General features: G+C 38.6%; 1 protein-coding gene across 1 annotated transcript in view; it reads left to right on the top strand.

The window, feature by feature from the left end:
• The first annotated feature begins 2838 nt into the window (after nt 1-2838).
• VPS50 (VPS50 subunit of EARP/GARPII complex) overlaps nt 2839-18920 on the top strand; it is a 78199-nt gene continuing 62117 nt past the window's right edge. Inside the window, exons 1-8 of the mRNA XM_039707349.1 lie at nt 2839-2978; nt 5245-5313; nt 11462-11584; nt 12172-12243; nt 14726-14779; nt 17831-17901; nt 18304-18421; nt 18518-18553. Of these exons, the coding sequence (XP_039563283.1) occupies nt 2946-2978; nt 5245-5313; nt 11462-11584; nt 12172-12243; nt 14726-14779; nt 17831-17901; nt 18304-18421; nt 18518-18553 (576 nt within the window). The 5' untranslated portion in view covers nt 2839-2945. The remainder of the gene's footprint in view (nt 2979-5244; nt 5314-11461; nt 11585-12171; nt 12244-14725; nt 14780-17830; nt 17902-18303; nt 18422-18517; nt 18554-18920) is intronic.

Below are 18920 nucleotides of genomic sequence, written 5' to 3'. Positions count from 1 at the left end.
AAGTAAGTAAACGCACCAAGTGAACAGGTTATACAGTCATTAACTTCCTTTAGCTACAGTTTCATAAAAATACTGTGATGTTACATGCATATTTCAAACTAAAATTAGTATTCAGAATATTTTTTCAGAACTTTTCTGACAGCCTCTCATTTTCTGTTGCAAAAAAACCCCATAAAACAGCTGTTAAACAGCCTTTCTATTTTTTTCTTAGCACTTTCAAGCCCATAACTTTTCTGTATTTTTTCCTTAACATAAGTATAACTCAGCAAAGAATTAACTCCCTTTCTTTAAACAACATGTGATGTCGAGTGCCTATGACACATCTTTGAAATGAAAATCCTATGGCTAGAGTGGAGAGCTTACTACAGTTGTTAACTGCTGATTATTGTTTCTTCTCCATTAACTTACATCAGTTTTAAATTAATATTAATGTAGGATTTGGATTTTGTCCAAAGCTGTCATTCACCATACAAATCAGCATCAAACTGGACAAACCCTCCCAGAGCTGTGCAGTAACAGTTTGCAACAGCAAATATTAGCAGTGACAGAGATGGTTTGTCCATACAAAACCACACAGTATTTTTCAGTAAACAGACTTAGACAGACTATTATGGATTAACAAACATTAGGCTAGATTTTATTCTGCTTTGTGCAGGAGCAACTTGTAGGAAGGAATTGCCTCCCTCTCACTGTGTGCTAGGAGCAGGGGTCCAGCAAGGTGCTAAGCCCCCATCAGGAGCAATGAGCACTCAAGTTTTACCTTAGTTAAAGAGAGGTGAAAACACCCAGATGCTTCCAGGTCCAATATAAGAAACACAAGAGTTATTACAGATTAATAAAGCAGAAGTACAGTGATCCCACCAGAAATAATATCACCACCTGACATATGTCAGGAGATGAAGAGGGTATTTCACATAGTCCCAAAAGCTTTCTGACTCTATTGTCCTGCCCACCTGAATGTTGTTGTCTGGAAGCTGCTTAATCCACCTAACTGTAGGCTTGATATATCAAATTGCAACCTTTCATAAAACCTAGGTTAGAAATTATTATCTACTTGATTTCACCATGTAACAAAATATTGGTCATAGATTCTAACTAAGTTCTAACTGAAATGATGGGACCTTTAGCATTGGAATAAAACTTGTGTTGGCACTTCAAATGCCCCATACGGGCTAAGAAAATAATAATAAAAAAGGAACAGATAAGCAGAGTTATGTTTTTCTATTGTCCTGTTATTTTCAGCATTTTAACATATTGTTGGTGTTATTAACATACTGCAGGTTTTTACATGAACCCACACAAATATTGTGCATGTGAAAAATGGATTTTCTTTTCAGTACACTTGTAGCTTGCACTAGTTGTTAAATGTTAAATTTAGACTTAAATCAAACCTCCCTTGTTTTCAATAGAAGCAACTAAATTAAAGCAATACTATTTGCAGCACCAACAATCTGCAAAATTTAATTATTTTATTAATGAGAAGTAACTTTGTTATGTGCTAAAATTGTTAGAGGCTTTCTACTAAACAATTACACGATATTCCCAAAGGCAGCCAGAAGTAATGAGCTCCTGGCACAGAGAGCAGGGAGGGAGCGTGGCTCCTGACCCTCCCTTTGCCAGAGGGCCATTCCAAAGGCACCTGCTCTCACCTGCCCTGCCCTGGACAACTCGGCAGCAGCTGGGCGCTGAGTAACAGCAGGACCAGGAAACACGCGGAGTGCCCTCGACAAGGAAAAAAAACCCACTTTTCTACAGGCACAGCCATTCCATAGCGGATGTGCAGGTGCTCTCGCCCTCCAAAGTGCCTCCACTTAAGCAAAGACTGTAGGATAAATTCTTTCTTTCCTTGTACTTATATGAATTAGACTTAAAAAGCTATCTGGTGGGTCTTAGTGTGTGTGGTTTTTTTAAGCTGCTATCAATACAACTAAATAAGAGTGACACAAGCCTGTTTTACCGATGCAAAACTACATCCATCACCCGTGAACAGGCCAGACGCGCTGTGCGTAACGTCCTGTGAAAAACACCAATCACTTGTTTTTGAAATTTTAAAAGTTTAATAGTAATAAAATGGTTATAAAAATAGTAATACAATTAGGATAATAAAATTTGAACATTTGCGATTAGGAAAATATGAGACAATAAAAACAAAGAGATACAGACGTCTGGCTACCTTTTTCTGGGCAACACAAGCCCGAAAAAGGACCCCCGTTAACAGAGGATTAATCCTTAAAAACAATCATCTGCTGCATATTCATACATCTCATACATGATGCATAAATTCCATTCAAACACAGAATTCTGTCTGGTCACTGTCAACTTCTTCCTCTTAATCCTCATGCCGTCTTCCTGTCTGAGCGAGGTGGGAAGAAGTTAGTTTTCTGCTGATAAGTGAGCAATAAATTCCCTTTTTCTGAAAGATTTAGGTGTCCTGCAGCCTCCATCCGGTGAGGGCCCCTCATTCCTTTCTAAAAGAAAACATTCCACACACATAGTTCCTATTTTAACTACAAAAGCTACCTTTTTGCTATGAAACTACATTTACCAGAGTATTAAAATGTTAATACAGCTCTACTCAATACAACTTAATGTGTATAGTAAATAGCTGCGTAGATCCGTATAATATGCACTTTTCACAGCTCGAAAGAACCCGAAACAACCAGGAAATTCCCCTCGTCTTGGTGTACGCACCAGCTTGTCTCTATACACAGAGCCCCGTTTTATCCTCGGAGCTAATCACACCCAAACCGACACAAACAAACGCCGCAGCTCCAGGCCCGCCCTGCCGGCCGCGCTGCCGGGACTTGTAGTCGGGGCGGCCGCCGGGAACTACCGCTCCCGGGGAGCCGCGGGCGGGCGCGGTCAGGTGGCGCCCAACATGGCTGCGCCGTGCCCCGGCGCCCTGCGCGGCCGCTGAGCGCACTCGGGGCGGCGGCGGGGCCATCATGCAGAAGATCAAGTCGCTGATGACCCGCCAGGTGAGCGGCTCTTCTCGGGATGCGGCGGGGTACCGCGACGGCCGTGCCCGGCTCTCCTCGGGGCCGCCGTGCCCCGGCACTCCGCAGAGCCGCCGGTGCGCGGGCATCGCCCTCTGTGCTGCCGGGGAGGGACGGGAGGCTTGGGGCGTGCGAGCTCCTGCTGCACACGCATCCACCTTGTTTCTCTCTTCCGAGAAATGGAAGCGTGCGCAGGTGGCACCGCGTAGCTCATGTCACAACAGAGAAATCGTTGTTGAAGATGACAGGGCGGGCCCGTGTCAGTTTGCTTTTTTTGACATGTAATTTTTGAGCGCTGGGCTGTGGTTCTGTAACACGGCTTTGTCTGGCAGCAAATGCCTTTGGTCTACAGGGAAGTGAGGCAGAGAAGGTGCCAGGGGCGTATCTGGGTGGGCACATAGTGAGTGTGTACCAGAGCACTCGGTGTGTGTCTGTCAGCTCACTGCTGTGGGCCACTTGTACTGGTTGTCTCCAGGATTATGTAGATCTAAGCCTACTTTTGGACCAATATTTCTAAGATTGAGAGTCCTTTTAAGGAAGTGTATCAGCAGAACATTCCAGCTATTCACATATATAAGATACCCCTGAAAAAAAGCCTCTTTATTTGTGTCTAATTGGAGAACTTAAAAAAAATCACTTGTGTTGCCCACATTAGCTATTCTAAATAGTGATAGAAAATAATGGAAAAGTCAGAAGTTTCTTTTTCCCCTAAAACTATGCCCTCAGAGTTGTGATCCTTATGCAGGAGGCAGGGCTTAAAAATGGACACTTGTGTGAAAGTGGAATTGCCAAACTAATGTTCTGTTCCGCTTCAGTAGAGGGTTACATGATTCGTTTTCGGCTTGACTAGGCGGAGTGCTGGGAAACCTGCCCAGCGTGGAGATGATGTTTTTTTGCAAATGATAACAACTTTGGCAATTTTCAGTCATTTGGAAGGATTAGGTTCCATTTACATTTTGATAAGTGAACCATTTTATTTCTTCTGGAGGTAAGTCACTAGAACTGCATATTTTGGAGAGGACTTAGGGAAGAATTTGTGTGAAGTATGAGAAACTGCAGCAGTTGCTGTGCTTGTTTCTTACTTTGAATTTCTGATGTGCAGAGGTGAGTCATCTTTGATGGTGACAACTGCAGAGGGAGGATGTTTTGAAGTGATGTGTGACAAAATCTGAGAATCAAAACCAAAATGGAGAGGTTTTGCATCTTGGGAGGATGAAACAGTTGTAAAATGTAGTAGTTAGCACTGAAATTCTGTACAACACTTTGTCAGTTTCAAAGAATAAATACAAACTTTCTCACCATAAACTAATATAGTACTTGCACAGGTCCTTTTAGAAATATAGGTACCCAGGACCAGAAGGGGCCTTAGAAAAAATACTGTTAACATTGATCACAAGAGAAGGAAGAAAATCTGCCTGAAACTTCTGACTCACAGGAACACACTGAAGTCTCAGGGGAAGCTGGAGCCAGAACCATATCTGAAATCTGAACTTGTAGATTAATTTCTGCCTAGGGAGCTGGCAAAAAATATACTGTGCAGCCTGTTCTGTGGTATTGCAGTTTGAAATGGTGAGATGCTGTTTCAGGTTGTCAGGAGAAGTTGTGGATTCCCCATCCCTGGAAGTGTTAAAGGCCAGGTTGGATGGGGTCCTGAGCAACCTGATCTAGTGGAAGGTGTCCCTGCCCATGGCAGGGGGTTTGGAACTACATGACCTTTAGATTCCTTCTAACCCAAACCTTTCTATAAAAATTGTGAATATGTTTGATATTCAGCAAACATACATGTAGTGGAATATGGTAAGTAGAAAAATATGCCATCAATCAGAAATAATCTTGCAATAGAGTAGGTGGCACCTACCTTGAATTCAGTAATTTGATTCCATTAAGTCATTAAGTTAGTGGAACAAAGTATGCTATGTTTTTTTGACACGTGCTCATTCTGAAATTTAGGATAACATCTGGACATTGACAGGAGGATGTGAGTAAGTTTTATAAAGAAAATGTTAGTGAACTGTATTGAAAAGGTACATATTGCAGCATAAAACTGGAAATGCTTAGATGTTTGTGGAGCATAATTTATATACCAATGGTCTTGCTTTAATGTTTCTAGAATGAGGTCTTAGCCTTCCAGCAACATGTCAGAATATTTATTAAGGGACCTGTAGATACCTATTCAATATCAGGTAAGACTTGATTACAAGATACATAAAGGAATCAAACTTAACTGATTATTAAAATTCTTTTAAAGGGTCTAAGAAGTCCTCAGGAGAGTGTTAATGACCTCAGTCCTATTGAAAACTTTCGGATTCCTACTAAGGTATGATACAACATTCCTCCCCTCCCACTCCCTTTGTTTTTAGTTTTTCATTTTATAGTTGAGTGACATTTAGTTGTGTCTTCTTTTCTTCCTTAACACCAGGTTTACTGTTGTTCTTTTTTCAGTTTTATTTCTTGCTGAAAGTCTTTTAGAGTGTTTTAATGAAAGAATTAAGAACTGTGAGAAAAATCAGTTCACCAACTTCAAATGAATTTGCATTAAAACTTTTTCTTGAAACTTTTCAGTTGTCACTGGATGCTGATCTTAATATTATTTAGGTTTCTTGATGGAGTGAATTTAAAAAAAAGTGGGAAAAAAAAGCCTTTTTGAGTTTTACTTTGGAAAGTAGAGGCTGTGTGGATGGCCTGTATAGTTCTAGTGTTAACATTTAGTTTCTGCATGGTTTGGGTGGTGTAAATATATTTTGTAATTTCATGGTTTTAATCTTCAGCATATGTAATTAACTTCATGTTCTGCTTTAAAAGTTAGCCCTTTATAATAGCAATAGTTTTTGGTATTTTTTTGGATCTCACTATTTAAATGAAGCCAGCTCACTGTCATCTCACAAGTCATGCTGAGTAATCTGTATGTGAGCGTACAATTGTCACAATAATTGGCTGTTCCTTATTCTCTGTTGATCTGAGGGGAAGATTCACAAGACTTCTGTAGTTGTTGTCTATTATTTTCTATGAATTTGGTCTTTGCCTTTAACCAATGAGATACTTAAATTACTGTCTTTAATTTAGATGACCTATTTTACAATAGATAAAAAATCAGACCGAAAGACCCCTTGAGTTTCTTTGTCTCTGTATAAGTGTAATATGTTGATTGGGCTGAGGCAGATCAGAAAATTAGCATTGCTATATATTTGAAAAATCAGGTAAGAGTCTCTGAATTGGCACATTATACTTTGTGAAACAGTGGCCAATGTATTGATATGAAAGAGCAAAAGTATTCAGTTGCAGCAATGTTGAAAAACCAGTCACATCTCCTTTGTTTAAATTTCACAATTGCAGATTCCCGCCACTCCCTGAGCAATCAGTTTTTTGCCAAGTTGGCTTTCCAGATAAAAGCAGATGTAGGGTATCTTGGATGGATTTCCATTCTGTAATGGTTTGATGTTATATGTCTGATAAGTCTACACTGTGTAGCAATAATTGTTTTTATTTAACTCTTGAATCATGAAAGTCTCAAGCTGTTTTGATGGCGGAATGGTTATGATGCTGCACTTTCATAGTCACACTTCCACATTCAGTCTGGTATTTCCAGACTGATTTAGGGCAAATGATACTGAAAACTTCAAAAGCTGCATTAAAGCTGTACAGGAGTATACATAATGAAAGGCTGCAGGATCAGCATTAATTAGGGCCAGTGTGAATTACTGGTAAAAGGACTAGCCATTTGTTAGATAGCCCTAGGTACAAACCCATGTTTTTTGGGATGAGGGACTACCACACTAGTTTGGAGGTCAAATGGGAAATATGGAGGACAGGAAGAAGAATCTGCTGACATTCCATCCCCTGAAAGCAAAACCAGCAAAATTCTTTTGGGTCTGGATATCTGAAAGTTGTTGATTTGCTGATGGTTTGCTGACTGTGTCCAGCATGATGAAGTGATGACTGTACTCCTCAATTTTTTATTTTCAGGCAATGAAATTGTTAGGCATTTGGACATTTTAGTGAGTACCTGAGTGTATTCACTCATGTTAACTGGTACTTCAATAAGTTCTGCAACTATTTTGAAAAAGTTCAATTTCTTATCATATGAAGGCAAATCACCAGCAAACTTGCTTAACTTGTTAATACAGATTCATGCAGCCAACTCACTCACATAGGGAAGTATCTCAGTAGGAAGTAAGTGTGTAATAGTTTGAGTCTGATAAAGTCTCATAAAGTGGAGAAGCCAAATCTGAACTGCAAGGCCGGATATAACAGGTTGCCCAGAGAAGTTGTGGATGCCCCATTCCTGGCAGTGTTCAAGGCCAGCTTGGATGGAGCTCTGAGCAACCTGGTCTAGTGAAAGGTGTCCATGACAGGAGAGTTAGAACTAGATGATGTCCAAGATCCCTTCCATCATTCTGTGATGATTCTTTGATGATTCTATGACATCTAGAAGAGAAGGTAGTCTGTAGAAGGACATAACATCTATTTTGACTGAGATACCTCACTTCATTGGCATACCGTGATTACCCAGGGAAATTAACTCCTTTTGAATCATTCTGTTATTGTTGTTTCCCAAGCTGATAACAGTTTTGTCACAAAAGTCTGAGGTAGGTATTTTGCATGCTTGAATTCAAGTGTGTTGGATTAATGGTGAGTTGACTTTGAATTAGGTTGTGTCTATTTTGATGATAATCAGCTCATATGCAATATACAAATATTTGATTTTGATTTTATCATGGTAAATAACTGAGTTTTTAAAAAAATGTTTTTTCCTATAGCATAGAAGTGTGGATTTCTATTTTCCCAGCAGTAGCTGCATGCTTTTCAGGAGTGCATTAAGTAGTAGTGTGGCTAACGTGTTCTATGGATAGGCTTTGTTGTTCTCTCCATTAGGAGAGTGGTTTCCAAAGTATAATGTTTGTTTTGGTAGAATAAGAGCTTTTTAGTAGGTACTCTCTGCACATACTGTACAAGGGAAAATCAAAAGAAGGCTCTGAGCTTTTTCTATGAAAGATAGGGAATACCACCAACTTCTCTCTGGTACTGCCTTTCCTAGCTGGGGAAGAGGGAGAGGCAGGGAGGAAAAGCAAAGTGTGTATATATATATATAGATATAGTTATATATTGTATTGGTATTATAGACATTAATTGTTATATAAAACATACAAAGAAAATCAGATTTATATATATAGTTATACATGTATATTGTTATATTAAATATATACTGTTATAGTATAATATATATACATTAGATAAGATTTTAGATAGAGGTTCTTCAACCAAGGGTGGTTGAGCATTGGAACAGCTCTCCAGAGAAGTGGTCACAGCACCAAGCCAGACAGAATTCAAGAAGCATTTGGCTAATGCTCTCAGGCACATGGTGTGACTTTTGGGGATGGTACTGTGCAGGGCCAGGAGCTGGTTTTGATGATCCTTGTGGGTCCATTCAAACTCAGTGTATTCTGTGATTATAAGACAAATATAATCTCTAAATATATCTTTATATATAGATAGAATTCAAAGATGGTGTTTGCATGTGTGTATACAGATACATATATAAGTGCTTTAATACTTGTATTTCACAGTGGTGCAGTGTTACAGTATAGCTGCTGATGGAATCTGTTGAGCACGGCCCTTATCCTGATATTTAGGATTGGATTTTAGCACAGGTGTTATCCATGCTCACAATGGAGGGATATAAATCAGCAGCATATTCATTGGTGTGTTTTTGGTTCATGACATAAAGGGAGGCTGTGTCCAAATCAGTATAGTGCAGACTTGGCCCCTGGTAATCTCCAGATAAAAAAACAGCATAGGCTGTTTCTGAACTTCAGCTTTTAACTAGGTTAGAAACTGTTTAGATTTTTTTTTCTGAGTAGTGTCAGTTAACTTTTTTCAATGTCTTAATTTTCTAGTCTTTTAGGTGATAGTGACTGGAGTGCAGAAAGTGTTTGCTTCTACTCCTTACAAGAAATGCTTCATTCAACAGAGCAATATTGGTTTTGCTGCTACAGGCAACAGCATACAAGGAGAGTGGGAGTGTGATGCACTGGGAAATAGCTGGGTAGATGTCTAAAACTTGCTGAACTGCATTTCAGATGAGTCTGCAATGAGATGACTCTTCTGAAATACATTTCAAGGAATTGCCACAGGCTTCTAGACTGTAAACTCCTATTTCCATAGAACAGAAAGACAAAATTATGTGAGGTGTGTGGATGCAAGCACTGTGTTTTATTTAGCAATGGCTTCTTTGAGCTGTCAGACTTTTTTTTTCCTTCTTTTCCTTCCCAGATGCTGTCTTTCACTGATCTGTTTAGGTGACATAATGAGAGAGGCCTGCTGCTGAAGGTTGCACTAGAAACCTAACAGGATAAATTGTTTTTCCATGAAAGTATGATCCTGAAGTACTGAGGAAAAAAAGGTGCAATTGGAACCATAGTGACACAAGTTTTAGGTAGGAGATGAGGCCTCTTGCTGAACAAAACTTAGGGAAAATGAGTAGCCTGTGAAACAGTATCTTACCAGGCTGTGTTGGCCCATTATTGATTGAAGAGTTCCTGCTGCTGAATGCATGTGTTAACCTGGACAGGTGGATTGAAGTGAAGGTTGTGGAATCCACCTTGCTAATATGCTGCTTTTCCTGACCTCCTGTGTATTGAATTAATTCTGTTTAGCAATGGCAAAGTTCTCTGCAAGGGTATTATCATGAGATCCCTGCTGTCACAATTTTTGACAGGTTTTTCTGTTCAGAATAGCACTCAGAATTGCTGAATTAACATAAAATGTAAAATTATAAATGTGTTTTAGTGTTGACTTTTTTTCTTTTTAAGGGGGATACTTATATGGCAATAGCTAGACAAGTTTTGGGGTGGAAAAACACCTTGAGTGATTTAATAGAGCTTCTCTCTTTCTTTCTACTAAGTGTGTGAGTACCAAGTCCACAGAGTTAAACTGGCCCTTTGCCAAGACCCCTGAAACTATGGACTTATTTCTACATAGTAAAATTGTTTTTGTGTATCAGATTGAAAGGATGAGGAAAATGGAATATCAGAAAATAAACTTTAGCTAGTGATAGTTGCCTTTTTAGAGGTGAGTGAATAAATTTTCCTTCACTATGTTGGTTATTTCAAGCTACTGGAGCATGATGTGCTGAAAGCTGCAGGTTATCATGGCAGAAAGTCTGGTGTCAGTTATAATGCCATTTATGGGGGAGCTAAAGTTTATCCTGGAGAGTTATAACTAGACTGCTATTCTAGAAAAAAATGGACAAGGAAAAGAAAAACCTTGTCATTTAATAAATATTTTCCTGATTAGTGTTTTGGCAAGAAACACTCAGATGAGTGATCTTTCTGAGACAGAATAAAATGGTTTCTTAGCAATTTTCCTAGGCACTCCAACATGAAATCCAGAATATGTGTCCGTAATGGCTTTCTTAATGCATCTTTAGCAGATGTAAATCACCACTGACCTATGGTATTGAGATATTTTTTCGCCAACATGACAAGGTATCAGTAGTCCAGAATTTCAAATGATCCTAAGCATTTCTTCTTTGGTTAGTGTTTAATCTTTTTTTCTTTTAGGAAACAGCCATGCAGAAACTTGTAGGCAAATATTGGATGATAAATTAAGTTTTTCCATTTGCAGTGTTCAGTGGACCCTGTTGCCTGTCTTGAATAGTATTTTAGTTTCATATAACTAAAACTCAATGTACTGTAAGATGTGAAACTGATTTACAGTGGGATGTACATTATAAAGCTATCATTATGCTATATAACGATATAACTGTATTATTTCCTTGTTTCTCTTGGTCTGTGGGTGCAGTCCATGTCTTTTCTCTGGCTGGGCGTGGGTTGCTGCGTTCACCTGCGCTGGCGGCAGTGACTGCATCTGGCGTTTCAGGGGGGGATCGGAGGCGCTTGGGCGGGAGAAGGTGGCTGCTCGAGGGCTTTTCTCCGCTGCCTCCTCGATGGTTTTTCTGCCGCTCCCCGCTGCCCCGTCACGGCTCGGAGCCTCCCGGCTGCGGCCTGGCCCGCGGCCCGGCGGGGGCGCCCGAGCACCGCCGGCGGCCGCGCCTGCGGCCTTCCTGCGGCCTCGCGTGTGGCCGCTCGGGGACGCGAGATGCGCTTGAAACCCGTTTTCCTCTGTATCGGAGTCGTTGCTTTTTATTTCCCCACCGCCCCACCTTTTTCTTATTTTCAGGTGAGGAGGAAAAAACTGAACTCAATATGCACTTGGTGCCATAAATCAGTGAATGTTTAAGTGGACTGCAACGTTGAAGTCTACACTATGTTTTTTGAAAAGTTTTAAATGTCTTGCTCTCCCTAATGGGAAGTACAAGCCACAGTGTACTGATCTTTCTGTGTATTTTGCCATTGCTTCTTGTGCTAATATTGGAAGTGCCTTTTGGAAGATGTTAGTTTTGTTAAAAGGCCGTTCTTCCTTGAATGTGTTATTACATTATGGAAATTCTTTTTTATTTCATGCAGGAGGAGCTCAGAGAACTACATGAAGAACCAGCTGATCCTCAGGCACAACAGGAAATAATTAACAGCATTGAGGAAGTTTATTTTTCCAGTGACTCCTTTGATATTGTGAAGTATGAGTTAGAGGTAAGCTGTCATCTTGAAAGATAAAATGGCAACATAACAAAAAATGAAGGCCAGGAGTATGCTTGTTTCAATGAGCTACTTTTTTTCTTAGGTCTTGTATGAATATAACACTGTACTCCCCTACGTCATCTTGCAGTTGTGTGCAGCTTCTAGCATAGACTATTGGTGCATATATATAGTATATAGTCTCTTCTTTTAATGTAGTAGAATGTGCTAACAGGCATATTGTAATTTAAACTGAAGTGAAAAAGTCAAGATAGGTGAGGAAACAAATCTGCTCTATATTTTGTGTATTTTTTTAGCAAACTGACGGAGACAATAATTTCTGTGATTGGGTGGTTGTGTGCATACATATATGACATAAAATAGAGTAACTTGGAGGTAATTATAATACTACATGAGGCAATTATGATCATATGTTGTATATTTTAACACTGATTGCAGTATCCATCATTTGGAAAAATGGATTAATTCTCCAGATTAGATTACAGAATGTTTCTTTAATGAAACTGATTGCCTAGCTAATGCTATGTGTGAGTTAACAAACTTTAATTTCTCACTGATTTTAATTTATTATTTAAATGCAGAGGCTTCCTCCAGTACTTAGTCTTCAAGAACTGGAAGAGTACAGAGACAAACTAAAACAACAGCAAGCTGCTGTAAGTAAAAGTTTTTTCCTCTGTACCCTTACACAATTTGTTGTCTTGTCTATAAGTCTAGCAAGAAGTGTAACTGAAAAAATTTCTTAACACATCAGATTTTTTTAACTAAGTATTTTTTTAGCATCATGTTGTGTGCCTTTATAGTGGAAAATCATCACTAAATCATACAATCATGTGAAATGATGAAAGTAAATCTTAATGTTAAGTATTGCAACAAAGATCAAATGTGCTAACTATTTCTTTAGAAACTTGACTTTTTGAATGTTTATCTTACAATGTTCGACACAGTGCTGAATAGTGGACTAGTATCTCTTTGAGGGATTTCTGGCAATGTTAGACTTAAAATGTTTTAAAAACACCCTCCTTGAAGATGCTATTTTCTCTTACTTTTCATTTGCCAATATGTTAATTGTTCACAAGGGTTTTTAGTGAACACTGATAGAGAGTTATTATGTAATAAACCAAATGAAATGTAATGAGTAGTAACTACGAGGTATGAGGCAAAATCGGAGTTGCAGCATTTGAAAGGTGCTTGTTATGTTACAGAATTTTAAATTTTCTATTAATGTATTAATTGTTGTTCCATTACTCTTTTGAGATGAATAACGTGCTACAGGAAACAAATCTATTAATTTTGGCATTTGGAGAGTATCTGCAAGTAAAATAGAAGTAATAATCCTAATTCATGTCTTCAAATAAATGAAATGTATAGGAGAATCTTGCATTGTTAACAATACGTAAATCAAGCGCCTGCTGCTGTAAACTGCTTTCCCCATAATATACCTATGAAATTTTGTGAAAGGGTAGTGAGAAGTTGAGGAAATGAGTATTCCATGTTTCTCACCAAGGTTTATAAGGAAAGAATTTGGAAGTGCGTGAGAGGTAGTAATTTTTTTTGTGTGTTTGTTTGTGTGATGGTGGTAGTGTTGTTTTTTTTTTTAATTTTAAGAGGACATCTGGTGATGTCTGACCTTGTTTTGAAAGAAAGTGCCTGAAGAGCTCAAATCTGAGCTACGTTTAGGCAAACATAGCAGTCAAGCAGTCAAATTTACAAAAACCTCTTTGTTTCTCTCTGCCAGTAGTGCATTGTGGGCTGGCTGTCATAGCCAGTTTTATTTTATTTCCACTTCTGGGAGTATTGTTCCCCCAAAAGGATATAGAGCAATGCCAATAATTTCTTTGTCATGTATGAAACCATTTCTTAAATATTTTTAGTCCCTGATGAAAAACAAAACTAAATACACTATTCTCAAGCTGGTGTTTATAAGACTGTTACTGTTGGATTTCTTTTTAAGCTTCTGTGTTTGTGGACAAGAGATTGATTAAGGTAGTAATGCCCAGTTCTTAAATTCAATACAGACAGCAGCTCTCAGGAGCGTTCTACTTAGAATTATACTCAGAGAATGGAGAAAATTTTAAAATATACATATTCTGTGTTCTAAAGAAAGAGTATAATATGTAGAGAATGCATATTCGTTTTGACATAGTTTTACTTTAATGCAGTATCAGTCTCAAAGGTAGGTGTCCTTATGTTAAATGTGTTGTGGTTTAACTCTAGATGGCAATGAAGTATCACACAGCCACTTGCTTCTCTGCCAGTGGGGTTGGGGGGAGAATGGGAGGAGTAAAAGTGGAAAAGCTCATGGGTTGAGATAAAGGTAGATAATGCAGAAGAAATAGCTAAAAATAGGTAAAGCAAAAGCAGCTGAAGCAAAACAGGGAATTAATTAGTTGCTTTTCGCGGGCAGGCAGCTGTTCAGGCTTCTCCAGGAGAGCAGGGCTCTATCATGGGTAGCATTTATTTGTGAAGACAAATGCCATCACTCTGAGCATCCTTCCCTTCCTTCTTCTCCCCAAACTGCATATGCTGATCATGACACAGTACATTTAGGATATCCCATGGGTCAGTTGGGTCAGCTGCCTCAGCTATGTCCCCTCTCAAAGTTTGTTCACCCTCACCTCACTTGCTGGTGAGGTAGTTCAAGGAGTAGAAAAGGCCTTGATTCTCTGCAGGCACTGCTCAACTGAAACACCTCTGTGCTATCAAAACTGGTTTCAGCTGAAGTATTTTGGAGAAAATTGAATACCCCAGCCCAGCCAGCACACCATTCTATATCATTGACTTAAATTTGTACTGTAGCGATAGCATGAGCAAAATGTAAACACTTGCAGTGCCCCAAATTATTTCTATTTGCTTTTCTAGCATGTTCCTTAACAAGTAGAGAGTTAAGTGAGTAGTCTAAAAATGCCCACTAATTGCTAGATGGACTTGTGAATGTTTCTCTTATCTTGGTTCCAAGGAAAGTTCATCATAACTTTTACAATTTTTTAATATGTTGTTGTGGAATATTTATTAATAAATTTGAAAAATGCAGAACGTAATGGTAGAGAATCATAAGCTTGTAGAAGCTTATGTAGCTTATGTAGTAGGCCATACTTGAGATTGCTATGTATCACATGGAGTGTTCTTCTTTTTAAGGTATCTAAGAAAGTTGCAGATTTAATCCTTGAAAAACAGCCTGCATATGTTGAGGTAAGACAACTAACAATTTTCAAGAATAAACTGCTCAATTTTGTGCTGTTATAATGCTGCAGTTGTGTCGTTATAGTGATTTGTAGTAGGGGTGCTAGTGCCTGCTTATAACCAGCTATTTTTGTATGCTAAAGCTCTGTCCTCTATAGTGAAAACCAACAGTGTATTGAGTTGAAAGTCCTTAAGATGATAAAGGTTTTATAATATGGTCATTTTACAAGGCCTTCTGAAGAATTTAGAATTCAGGTATTCACAGGCTTGGCTAATACCTGTAACAGACTTGGAGCAGAAGCTGCTTTATTTCCACTGTTTAGGAGTGGTGTCACATCTTATTCCATAAGAGAAAGCAGTAGTGATCTTTCTTAAGATCACTTAACTGCCAGTAATCACAGGCAGTTGTGAGAGTCACAGAGTCACAGAATATGTCATGGTGGAAGGCGCCCACTAGGATCATCAAGTTAACTCCTGTCCCTGCAGAGAACCATCCCCTAAAGTCACACCATGTGCCCAGGAGTAATGTCCAAACAATTCTGCAAAGTGAAAATGGAGATTGTTAGTAAGTTAGTGTAAGAATGATCCTGTGGTTAATACTTTTGTTTGTGTACAGCACCTTACATCACCATTGTTGTACTGATGATTATGGCAATTCTTTGGGCAAGAAGGTGGAGAGAGTGTGGAAGAGCAAAGATGGCTTCCTGGCTGTTAACCTGTGGTAGATGTCATGGAGCTGCAATCATTTTCCTCTTATCCAGAGGACACAACATCCTTTTTGTTCTCTTGTTCTTATGGCCAGTGCATCCAGCCTTAGTGAAGTTGCCATCTGTGCTCTGGCATCATTGCCTGGGGAAAGGAGTGCTGCTGTTTAAAGAACAGTGTGGGGTGGGAGAAGTGACCATTGCTTGCATCATCTCCTGTGATAGCAGGTGGAAGAAAAAGGCTGTAACAGTAAAGTTTCAGTTTTAGTTAAAGGGGTGATGAGGTGGGAGGTTATTGCAGAAAGAGGCTGGTAAGTGCTACTGTACAGTAAGGGCTACTGGTTGAGTCTTCACAAGATCATGTAGAAGGGGGAGAAAGGGTAAAAAAATGGCATAAAAATATTCAGATATTATTTCACTGTTGTGTGGGTTTGAAATTGATAGTTTTGAGTGAGTGCTGCTTTTCCTGAATCCAGCAGCTTCACTTTGAAAACCTCTCACTGCATAATGGAACTGCAGCAAATGTTCTTGCATTTTGCTGTGTAATGCTAATGTTCTTATTGCAGACATCTTAGGGAGGTGAACCTGTTGCATACCTAGAAGTGCTTTCAGATATTCCAAAAAGACAGTTAAAAATCCCTTGTGCCAGTAAAAATCTTTAAAAAACTTTTCTTAAATGCTTTTGTGCATGATTAAGTCAATAATCCTTCAGTGTTACTTAAAGGCACAGGCCTGCACAGCGTTATTCATGTCAGTAGTCAGTGGAGATTTCTGGTGGGCATTGTAGGTCTCACTTTCCCACTGATTCATGAAATGAACATCCTGCTGTGTTGTGTTGTGTGAACTTGCAATGGCAGCTCCAGTTCAGTTTTCAACTACAGTAACAAATCATTACAACAACCAAAAATGCAATTGAACACATGTCCTGGACACATTTTCGCTGTGCAAAATGTAGTTTAGGGATATCATGGTTTGAAGCCCATGTCTAGTGTGAAGTACAGGTTTAACAGGCACTCCTGTGGCCACAAGATGCATGGCACTGAGATGGGGTAAGGGATTTACAGTTTTCTGTTCTTGGATGAAAGGCTGTTTTTGAGAAGAGAAAAATTGTATTCAGCCCTAAATGGTGGGCAGAAGACTCCCTCTTTGGGAACATTTAGACTGCACTCTCTTCCCATTCCTCTCCATCCAGTTGTGTTCGAAGGAGAGATTTTACAGTCTTTGCAAGAAGGGGAGTGGAGTTGCTCCTTATTGTATGTGTTTCCTCATGAATAAGGGAACAATGGCTTTTTGAATAGCTCTGGTATTTGCAAAGTATGTTTTTAGAGAGAAGTAGGTATTGGGGAAAGTAATCTTCAAGTTTTGTTTCTTAGGGTATTTTGCATATCTGCAACTAGGCTGTCATTTATAAGAACGCAACACTGGTAACATAAAGGAGCAGGTTGTGGTGGAAGATGCAGTTTAGTGATTTGGATACTGACTGGGAGCTGTTCTAAAACTGAACTGAACTTTGAATTCATTTTTGTTTGTCATATTATTATAGTTAGATGAGTTTTCAAAGCGAAAATCTCCCTTCTCATGGAAAGCACTTGATAATTTTGAATTGATGAGCAGAATTAAAATATAAAATCAACTTCCCCCACCAAAAAAAAACCAACCCCAAATAACAACCCTCAAAGAAACAAACAAAACTCTTTTTTCTGTAGCCTGGGGAAAGAATGCACTTTTCTGCAGAGCTGTTCTAACAAAAGAAATCCTAATAGTTATATTAAAACATTTATATTTTTCAAGGAGTTGATATTATGCTTCACTTCACTAAGTCAAGATCGAGCTAAATTCAGGTCACCTCTGCTGAAGAGTTTTCAGCTGAAAGTCAACAGGATACAATTAACATTCATTATGATGTGGCATCTATTAAATTGGTAAACACAAGTGCTTCTAAACAAGAAAATGCTGTGTGAAACATAATTTGAGTTTTTTGTTTTGCATATTAATACAAATTAAGCCCTGTGCTTCTATCCCTGAAGCTTTGATTATTCTGTTGTAATGTATTAATGGTATAGAAATTCTTGTGCTAAATGTGGACTATATAAATGTAGAGGGTCCCACTGCTACAAAAACAGATTTCAACTGTCTTATCTTCAAAAGGGAATTGTATTTCAAAATACAGGTTTATGTGAATGTTACATTGCAGTACTTAGTGTATATAAAATGATGGAACAAATAATATATGAAGTAACTCCACAAAGTCATTGTAATATCTCAAGAGAAATGTACTAATCAGTAGTCTTCACTAGTGTGTAACTTGTGTATTTGTTTAACTTGTATATTTGTTTAACCTGTTGTCTCTCTGTAGGAACTTGAACGTGTTACATCACTGCAGACTGGCCTTCAGCTAGCAGCAGTTATTTGCACAAATGGAAGAAGGTATCTTGCTTAAGGAACTACAGAGATTGAAAGTGGGGAAGTATTTAACAGGAAATCTGTAAACCCAGGAAGTTTGCTTGCTGATGACATTTCCTGTTCATGTGCTCAATGTTATTAGCAGTAGTAGTTAGAGATACTAAAACAGTTGCAAACTCTTGCAGCTTTCACTTTTGCAATTGGTAGTTCTCTTTGAAACAGAAAACTTTGGAGATACACAGACAACTGCAGAAGGGAGGATGTACCTTCTTAGTAGTCTGTTGGTACAATCTCATTTTCCTAGTTCCCCTAACAATGCTGTCAATCTTATCTTCTACAATGTATTTTGTTGGACTTGTTAGAATTGATTAGAATTAAGTTTTATTTTATGAATTGTTGAAGATTATGTTAATTTTTACCTTGCAGACACCTGAATATAGCAAAGGAAGGGTTCACACAAACTAGTTTGGGGCTCCTTGCAAATCAGAGGAAACGACAATTGCTTATTGGACTGCTGAAATCTCTGAGAACAATAAAAACACTGGTATGCACAGTTGTTTTTGTTCAGTGACAAATATTTTTCTTAATTCCTGCATAGTAATGACTGGATTTTTTTTCTTTTTTGGTTTTTTTTTTTTAGCAAAGAACTGATGTGCGTTTGAGTGAGATGTTGGAGGTAAGTCCCTAGCAGACTGGTATAATTTGAAGCTATTGGTATAACTTAAGGCTATTCTAAGTCTACATTTGTCAGTCATCTTAATTTTTGTCTTGCAAACAGGGTGTGTGCATAGGATAAAATTATATTTTTATTCTTCTTTTAAATTGAGAAAAGCTACATATCAAATTAGATAGCCCTGCTGCCAGGGGACAGTATTTTCTATCAAAAACTCATTGCTGCCTTTATGTCTGGGCACTGAAGCTTGAGTTAGTTCAGTAAAATTTTGTGGGGTCTTCACTTAGCCCTGCTCTCAACTTATACCTGTTTTCTTTAGCTTGATATTTGGGGAAGAAAAAAAAAGATGAGATTTAGCTGATTGTTGATA

This window comes from Passer montanus, unplaced genomic scaffold, assembly GCF_014805655.1.
Source record: "Passer montanus isolate IOZ18808 unplaced genomic scaffold, ASM1480565v1 scaffold10, whole genome shotgun sequence".
Classification (NCBI taxonomy): Eukaryota; Metazoa; Chordata; class Aves; order Passeriformes; family Passeridae; genus Passer; species Passer montanus.
The sequence above is the reverse complement of the archived record's forward strand: the minus strand, read 5'-3'. Positions and strand labels throughout refer to the sequence as shown.